The following is a 9,856-nucleotide window of genomic DNA, read 5'->3' as shown; positions in this document are numbered from 1 at the left end:
GGCTGCCCCATCCCTCGAAGTGTCCGAGGCCAGGCTGGATAGAGCTCTGAGCATTTGCTCTAGTGAGAGCCATCCTTGTCCATGGCAGCAGTGCTGGAACTAGTTGATCTTTAAGATCCCTTCCAACCCAGGCCATTCTAAGATTCTCTGATTCTCTGACTTACAGGCTTCTCTCTTTAGGGAAGCAGATGAACTGGGCTGTTATGCTGTCTCAGGTGTCGAAATGKCCTCTTGTCTCTTTGATTGCGTATTTGTGCTGAGGTTGTAGTGGCATTTCTAAGTTGAAGTGGGTAAATGTTTGTTCTGACGATGCACTCTGATGCCCATCTCCTCTGAGCAATACAGTTATTCATAGAAGCGAGGAAATTTAGCACGCAATAGCTCAGGAAACTCGCTCTTTCCTATTTGGAGCCCTAATTAGAGCAATTAATCACTGCTGCTTCTGCCATCTAAGCTTTCAGGCTAGAATATATTGTCCTCTCTTGTCAGAGCAGAAATGTAAAAATGGTTTCCCTTTACCTGACACTTTGCCAGTACAGCTTTTATCAGTGTCTGCCTCCTACCAGCTTCTATCTTTCCTGAGAGCTGGAGCTGAAAATGCAAAGAACAAAATGATGTGACTGCTCCAAAAGAAAGAAGAGGTGTGAAATTTTAAGAGATCAGCTTCTACTCTAGTTTACGTGGGTTTTAGTTGGATTTCTCAGTTGGAACTACCTTTCCYGGGAATTTCTTTTGGGTTTCCATACTGCTGTAGCATGGTGACCACTTTTGGGGGGAAACACCCTGATTTTTCCACTATAGACAGGGGTGTTCCTTCCACTTGATGCAACTGAAACTTCCCCTTATAAAATCCTTACCTGTCGAAGTTCTCCAGGTACATGCCCAGAAGAGGGGAYGAGGATTAGGCTGCCTCTGTGTGTTTCAACTCCAAACCTGCCCTTGAGTTGGGCAGTCAGAGTTTGATTTAACCGGTTAAATGTGATTGTCATTCCACTCACCCTGATTCCCCATGTATCCATGTGCATCAGGTGATGAGCTGYAGGGGCTGCACATCACAGGACAGCACCATGGCTCTCTCTGTTTCAAACCACACAGCTCTATAAGCCAGGGACATCAGTGCTTTAGTCTCTCKTCTGTGTGTTCCCGTGACAGTCATTCCCTTCCAGGGAAGAAAGGCATTTCTTTCAGCACCTGACCTGATGTGCTGCACGCCACTGTGCACTGAGGCTCTCTACTGCTGAGGATGTCAGGGGCCTGGRGTGTAAAGTGAGAAGCTGAAGGTCTAAACAGTGCCTTTTTTTCCAAGTGGTGGCATCTTCCTGTCCACAGACCTGCAGGTTCCTCTGGGCCCCTCATGGAGTGTGACCAGAGAAGAGTCACACTTGGGAGGTGTGGCTCCAGGGTGCTGGAAGTGCCTTCACTTCTGCTGAGATTTAGTGGCTGAGTGGGGCTGCTCTGATGCTCTGCTGCTRTGCCAAACAGAATGGATGAGCTTGGCCCTGCAGCGGCAGTAGGGAAGATGAAGGTGGCCATCTGTCCACAGCCAGCATACACACTTCTGACATATACACACACTGAAAACTCCCAGCGTGCAGCTGTGAACACAGAAGGTACCAGGCCACAAGTCTAGTCTAGTCATGTAAAGAACTCCTTGAATATCAACTGGAGACTTGAAACATTTCCAGCTGCATGTATAAGGCAAGTGGAAATTCATGTTCTTGTTAGCCTTTGCTAACATTATGAATGGTCTGACAGGAGCATTGTGAAATACCAATTTTCTTTTGGTGTACTTTCTGCTGCTTCCTTATCAGTCAGCTTCAAAACCTCTTACAATGAAGCAATTCTCTGAATCTGAGATGTTAACACTAATGTTTTTCTTTTTGCTGTCCCTGATAAAAAATTAATGAACTATGAATGAATCTACAGTTCTTCCCTGTTTATACTTTTTCTCTTCATGCTTGGATGCCAAGATGCATTTACCTGGGGAACATTTGGTTTTTGACTTTTGAGATAAATTGGTCCAGGAAAACTTCCAACAGGTATCCTCATTCTGGGACCCCTGGATCTTGCAGACCTTAAGCAGACAAGAACTGCCACAACCCTTCAGTGAAAGACAGCCCARAGCAGCTCACAGGTCTTGTCATGTGCCAAACATCATTTGCTGCTCATTTCTATTTATTGCCCCACCAGATGATTGAGTAATTCAGTACAYGGTCAGCAGGGTATCCCCCTAAGCAGAGAGGCAACAGACAATATGCACTTCACATTCCTGAGCTATTCCTTTGGAGAAGTTCCTAGAGGGTGCAGAGGAGAAATATTGAACTCAAGACACCTCTGTTGTGAAGAGGTCTGCAATTTGATCGCTTGTGTTTTGTTGGAGGGTGAGGGAGGGGGTAGCAATACAGTTCTCCTCTCCCCAATCCACTTGACTTGAACAATTTGCTTTAGCAAAAATGACCCAGAAGCAGCTCCCCGAATGCAGCCAAGGTCCTGCTGCACCCCAGGACCACTCATAACAAGTCTGGAGCTAGGTCATTGTGACAGCAATCTGCCTTCCTTGTTATTGTGACACAGACCAGMGCTTCACTGGGCTGCAGCACATCCCACCTCACCTGCTCTCGGCACAGGCACAGAATGGTGCCAGGGCACACGGATTCCCAGGATCTCAGAAGCYCCCTGCACAAATCCAGGTCCTGGCTCAGTGCTGTCACAAAAGACAGCTGCTTGTTYCCACTGACAAGACAAGGTCCATTGCTCAGGGGAACATAAAGCTCAATGCACTAAACAACAGTCCAGGTAAACCTGGATGATGATAGTGCCTTTCTTCAATATTATCCTGGTAGCTCTCCAAGAACTTTACCAAAAAGGATGTCTGTATACTGGCCAAATTCATTTCTGTGCAKCTATCTGCTCCCAGTTTGTTGAAAGAAGCACGCTTATGTTCCATTCAGGATAACAAACCGTATTTCTTAGCAACCATTTCACAAAGAGCTGTATCAAAATTTCTTTCTTTTTGATTTAGAGCAGATGAATCAGAAAGCAGAAAGCATATAATTTTTTTTCAATTTTCCAGTCTTATTTTGATGTTATTAATTTTTTCAATTCTAGTAATTTTGAGTGCCCAGGTCAGGAGCCACTGCTATTGGAATTAACACAACCTTTGATTACACATCAAAAGATTTTGGACAGATTAAACAGTTTGCAACACTTACATTTCCATTTCCTATTTTCCCACGAGTCTAATTTAGATCATCTGCATATACCGGTAGCTTCTGTGCCATTCAGGAAATGGAAAATATTCCAAAATGCAAAGAAATAGAAATTTCTCAGTGGTTCTCCCCTTTCCATTGAAAGCATGAGCTTGTTTTGGTMGGACTTTTCCCTATTCCTAAGAGCCATCAGACCTAGACGTAGCAAGATCAGCCTCTCCTCAGATCCACCACTGACAATCCCTGGTGAGGACACACATTCAAATCGAGAATGGATGGCAGCTGCATAGACCTTGAGATTCCACATGCCTCATCCGAAATCTGTTACTGACTGGTTGCCTGGAACTTTCGTTTTTGCAGCACAGCTTTGTGCTGTTGCATCCTTCATTTGTGAGAAAATGCCAGAATCTGAACACTGGCAATTAAGGCCTCAACTGCACCATATGTCAAATTCCCTATATGACCTCTACAGGAACTGGTGGCACTCAGTAATTTGTAGGACAGCTCTACTTAATCTCCCTAAATTTAATAATTTAAATGCCTGGAGATTTCACTGAGTATTTTTGTGAGATGAGCTTTCATTTAAAATGTAGAACCTGTGAGAAAAAGCAAATTCTGAAAGAGCCTTCTCTAAACCTAAGTATTAGGTTTCCAAAAATATAAACCCTGGAAAATAATCCTTTTAGATATTATAGGTATTCTTCCATTCCCAAATCTTAATATAAAACCAATGAATGCCTTGGAACGTTTAGTCCTCTGAACCCATTAAGAGGATCATGATAAGCTTTCTCTCCTCCCACACTTCACTTTATCCTCTGCTAACAATGGCCACATAGGAGACAAACCGGTAAGGATGCTTGAGGTATTTAATAGGTATTTAAATCCTACCTGCTATAGTGAAACTAATGACTCATTTGCAAAGACCATGAAATTTCCCCATCAGACAGATCCATGCCAGGAGAAGTCATCCATGAGTGAAACCCTGGATGTTGCATTGCTGTGGGAATACATCTAAGCTTGACTTTTCTGTGATCTGGTGATGAGTCAGCATGTGTTTTTCACTAGATATGTTTCCTTCCACAAAGCTTACAGAGGTCTTTCAGGCACCCAAAATTCCATGACCAAAATAGTGGCAAACTGTAATGCCATCTCCACATCTCCCTCAAGGTAAATTCACTGGAGTTTAAGCCATTTGGGTTGAAGAAGGAATGAGAGAGGACAGCAGGACTTCCTCCTGTAAAGGAAATCTTGAATCMTAATTTTAGAAGACCAATTTGTGAATTTCACTCTTCAAAAGCTATGCAAGGAAAGAATTTCAGAACTGATATTGTAAGAATAAGAATATACAATGCACCCAACTTAAACTCACAGATTTTTTCTAGGTGGTTTYTGGATAGTGTTTCCTTTGCGGCAGGAGACACTGTATGCTGAATTATTGCAACAGGTAATTGAAGTCTTTTCCCCAGCACTCCATTAGCCTGYGGACTTCCCCGAAGTCCATTGTTAATATCTGTTACACTGTTATTAGACTGTTGCTGATTCTGGAACATACACTGAGCCCTAATCACATGCCATTAACTACTGAGAGGTAATTAAGAAACTCAAAAACTGGACAGTGATCATGACAAATTCAAATCTTATCCTTATGCATTTTAATTGAAAATATGACCCTGTATTAAGGAGAGGTAACTCTAGCACACTTATAGAGAGCCGTCATATGAAAYGAACAGATTTTTACTAGTGGAATTTATCTAAAATATTTGAACATCTCGTAATTGAGAAATACCCGACTTAGGAAAACAGACTTAACTTCATGATAAAACCTGGAATTTCGTATCATGATTCCACTTGTACCAGTTTTAAGTCTCTAAAAACGAAGTTTTTGTAATGAAAATGGTAATTAAATACTAGTTTCAGTTGTACTATTAGACATCAACCTAAGATAATAAAGAATATGAAATGAAGAGCGTTAGGCTTTTCTTATAGGGTATGCTGTGCTTTAAAACTTACTTTATTGATCCTAAAGTTACAAGATCAATTACTGACATTTTCTTGAGGATCAATCTTTGATTAAATGGYAAAATGAAGAAAAGGTTTTCATATGTAGTATATCCAAAAGCAGAAACAGATTGCCATTCTCGTGTGAACATTCAGAAACCTTTTCTGATTATTAAACAGTATGTCTGAAATATATCTAAGTTATACCAGCCGTCATAGCGCTTTTTGGTGAACCAAAGAAGTCCTACAGTGAAATCAAACTTTGAGTAAAATCTGTACTACTTTAATACAATTTCCCTCTAACATAATTTTTTTCCTGTTTTTAGATTCATGTATATTCTGTCTGTCAATTACAATGCAAAGTGTAAGTAACAGATTTAAGCAAGGATGTTGGAGTGTGAAAATAATTCATGTGAATTGCTAATAGGCTGGTGGGAATACATTTTTTCCACATGATGGCAAATCCTGTCTCATCAAAGACAGCAGACTTGATTTTACACTGTTTCATCCCTTGAGTAGCCACTATTACCTGCAGAAGGGACAGGAAATCTGAGAGCAGTCTGCTACTAAATCAGTACTCCACTGTGACCAAACCAGCAGTATTGTGCCTATTCTTCCCTCCCTTTGAACAGATGTGAGTAAAGCTGGAAGCAAATTAAAACAACAAGCCACGGGACAAAAAGAAGTCTTGACATTACTCCAGGTAGGCAAAATGGAGATTTRATAGCACGTTCCATATTTCTCTTCCATTGTCCCTGATTTTGCTACTTAAGGCAGAAGCCTTGCAGTTAACACCCTTCAGTGACATGAATTGATCAGGTTTGCATTCACCTTGACAATCGTGTGATGGAGAATGGGAAATAAAGGGACAGCATGAGTCCTCTCAGTTAATTAATCTAAGCTCCAATGCTTCCCACACCAGCCTATTTTCAATTTCGGCACAGTATAGTTTATACACTCGAACATTATTGCTCAGAAGATAGAATGATGATTCAGGTTTACTAAAAACAGCTTCACAATACTGCAATCATGCCTGTGAAGCTTCATCTCGTATTCTGTATTTTTAAGTTTCTTCTCACTGAGAAATAAATTTGTGTGGTGTTTCGTGTTTTATCAGAAAAATTAATCACCAGTTACCTGAAACACTGATATACCATCTTTAAGAAAACATGGCTTGTTTGGTCAATTTGCCTGCCAATTTTTTTTCCTGCTCTGAAAAAAAAAAAGTGTGTAATACCACAGGTAACCTCCCTTAGTACCGCTGTCCATACAAATCACAAATAACTGAGAAATAATATGCCACTGCTGCATCCTGTCATGCCAGAAGACCAAAATTACTTTGAAGATTATTTAGAGTAGGTGTTACATATCATTTGTGCCCAGATCCACCGAAGTCAATGAAACGACGCCTACTGGCTTCTGTGGGAGTCTGACTTGGACATTATTCTGGCAATCTGTCCACCACTAAATTAAACTATTCCAGGGGTTAAAAGCCCAAATGAAGAAAAGTAGAGATTGGGAACTAAAACTGAGCCACAAATAAATATTCTAATTCAATGGCATCCCAAAGGGACTTAAATAAAACACAAACACACTTGCACAGGCATGTACACACACATACATACAAAAAAAAGTTATGACTTTAACAATCTTAAAAATCCATAGTCTAAAATTGTTCACATTTAAACAATTGAGTATAATAGGTAGCTTTCTTGACTTTCCATATATTTCCCTGAGCACTGATCTTTGGAACATCTGGAGTTTCAGAATTGTCTAATTCATAATTCGTAAAATAATTATCTAAAGTAAAGTGATGTCTTTCTATGAAAAAAATCAATTCCTTAAGTAAAACTAGGATACAACTTCCATGAACTACAATGAATATAGCCAATTTTTTTAAAACCAACAACTATTATTACACATCTGCATCTGTATTTAGGCACCTAGCTGGTTAGTCTGTTTTTCAAAATCACCCTGCAGTCTAGCAGTTCCCATTTAATTCAGTATCAGATACTATGCTGTCTCATAAATGCACTCAATTGGAGACCTATATAGCGATTTATCCTCCCTGCTTTAATTAACTCATCTTACAAAATATCATTTGTATGAGCAATACAGTATGTCGTGGAGTTGGTCTTGTGCCTAAATAAGTATTACAGGCAAAGATTACAGGACTCCCCACTTTCCCGTAAGGGGTTAAGAAGGTGCATCTGCAGAGAGGCAGCATAAAACCAATCTTCAGTGCTAAAATGGGACTTAGCTAGGGCATATGTTTTAGACTGGCATTCCAAACCAGGAAATCTGCTGGCCAAAAGGAGCTCTATTTTAAATTTCTGCTATTTAGAACTACTTGACAAATTGGCAACTGCTGCTTTTCACTCTCTTCTCTAGATTAGAGCTTTAATTGTGAGCTTCACAGACATCAGTTTGCAACTTTAAGACATCTCAGGCATTCTGCATTTTAGATTATACGAAGTGTGCAAGTCAAAACATTTTAGAAAACAACAGTGGAGAGATATTTGAATACTTTAGGATAAAATCTCTCTCTCCAGTTCTAAGGCTGCAAATTACGTCAGCCTCTCTGCAGCTAAAAAGTTCAAAATAATTTTCCATGAACCACAGAAATAGACTGTAACTTTGCATACTCTTAACTCTCCACTCTCTCTCCCCTCCTCTTCCACCTTCTCCCCACTCCCCCCCACCCCCCCGCCCCATGGGTAGTTGATATACTGGCATTATGCAGCAGGCTCCAAACACAGGATTAACAATAAGGTTATTCTGTAATATTTCATTTCAATATGCCTTAACTGGAGGAGAGGGTACTGAACCAAAAGCAACCAGGAGAGTTGCTTTTTGGTTCTTTGTGCAACATGAAATCAAGCCTTTGTCTGTTCTCAAATGATGTAATAAARTATGCTGTATCTGCTTCTGTTTAATTAGCACTTTTTTACACTATCTAGTAATGGAATTCCACAGCAGAATCCAAAAGGAGGATTTAGCACTTTTTCTCTTTGCAGAAACCCTTTTTAATACCTCGAAGTTCATGAAGAGTTAACACCATACGATCCCATTACTTCTCCCCTCCCCCTTTTCAGAAATTAGACTGGCCTTCTTCAAATTAACAAACAAACCAAACAAACAAACAAAAAAGAAGAACCTTGCTTTAAAATAGGAGTATAAATACTGGTTTGAAAACACATTTGGAAGATGTCTTCCAGGATGGTTTATCTATTTTTTTTATCATTTAAAACTGTGACTACTGCACCAGTTAAGGCTGTTTACAATACATATATTTTTCAAATAAAACTTTTAATATTCAAGCTTACCAGATTGATGAATTGTAACAGGTAAAATGGAACTCTTTACAAGGTAAACCATATAGTTGTACAAAATAGAATTATACCCTTCACTTGTGCAAAACAAAAAGAAATCCTGCCTTGCATTAAAAACACAGAACCTGTTTACAAAAAGGAATGTGTACTACATTTGGACTTCCTTTTTAACTGCCATATCCTAGCAACATCTCAGTTATTTTAGTAAAGGAACTAATCATCAATTTTAAACTGCAGTGAATTTACCAAACATTTTCACTATAGACTTCTGAAAGCTTTTACAGTAAGAAGTTATCAACAAAAGCAGGCACGTTAGTGTACAAAAACATTGTTGATTTTTTTCCTGTTTCTTTTTCAAAGTGCAGGTTTTTCTCAATGTGCATCTTACAAGACCAACGAATGTTTTAACTCACTAAATCTTAAAACAGAACTCAATTCTCCCAAGGAGTAGTGTAAACGTTAAAGATCCCCAATACACCTCTAGTAAACGTGACACAAATGTCTCTGCGTTGTTTAGAAATTTAGCTCTTTTGAGAGGTAAAGAAGCTTCATGACACCTTTTCCTTACACTGGCTGGTTATCATAAATGGGTAACTCTGGACTGCTAAAGCTGGAGACTGATGAATCACTTGAAGGGAACTAAACTTGGCTACAGAGGAGAGGCGACGGGAGGAACCAACCCTTAGGCGTTTCTTGCGCAGCCTTCGGAAAATTCAGCCGCCGGCGGACGAAGGGTCGGTGTGGGGGAGGGAAGGGGGCGAAGGAAGAGGAAAGCAGGGAGGGAGGGAGAAGAAGCTTCCGCAGAGCCACACGCACGGCGGCACGCCGCTCGTGTCCCGCTGCGCCCGCGGCGGCGGGACCATCCCGTCGGCGGTCCGAGAACTGTCCCCGAGCCCCGCGGCTGCCAAGGGCTGGTGGGCCCGCTCCCGGCGCAAGTCCCGCTCCCGGCTGTCCCGGCGATCCGGGCACCGGGCGGGGAGCCGGGCGTCCCGGCGGCGGTCGGCGCTAGGTGCCGTGAGCGCAGGGCTCCCCGGGGTAGATCTCCTCGTAGGCGGGAGGCTGCTCGCTGGGCAGAGGGTAGCAGTAGGGGTAGGAGGCGTTGAGCTCGGGGTCCATGGGCGAGTAACCGGGCAGCTCGACGGAGGGATGTCCGCCGCAATGCACTTCCACGCCCGCCTCGTCGAAGACGTGGAAGACGCCCACGTTGATGTAGGAGACGGCCTGGAAGGGGCAATCCCCGGGGCTGACCTCGGGCTCGCCGCCGGAGAAGAGGGAGCCTTGGCTGTGGCGCGGCGCCCGTCGCCCGCCGCCGCCGCC

The 9,856-nt window shown here is 41.9% G+C and overlaps 1 protein-coding gene across 1 annotated transcript in view; it reads right to left on the bottom strand.

Annotated features, from left to right (window-relative positions):
- Nucleotides 1–4,057: 4,057 nt before the first annotated feature.
- Nucleotides 4,058–9,856, bottom strand: part of TMEM271 (transmembrane protein 271) — a 6,629-nt gene continuing 830 nt past the window's right edge. The window contains 1 exon segment of the mRNA XM_057373265.1: nucleotides 4,058–9,856. This exon segment is cut by the window's right edge and continues 38 nt beyond it. Coding sequence (XP_057229248.1) covers nucleotides 9,545–9,856 — 312 coding nt within the window. The 3' untranslated portion in view covers nucleotides 4,058–9,544.

This window comes from Malurus melanocephalus, unplaced genomic scaffold (assembly GCF_030028575.1).
Source record: "Malurus melanocephalus ecotype Western Australia unplaced genomic scaffold, MMel_1.1 scaffold_191, whole genome shotgun sequence".
Taxonomy (NCBI): Eukaryota; Metazoa; Chordata; class Aves; order Passeriformes; family Maluridae; genus Malurus; species Malurus melanocephalus.
The sequence above is the reverse complement of the archived record's forward strand: the minus strand, read 5'-3'. Positions and strand labels throughout refer to the sequence as shown.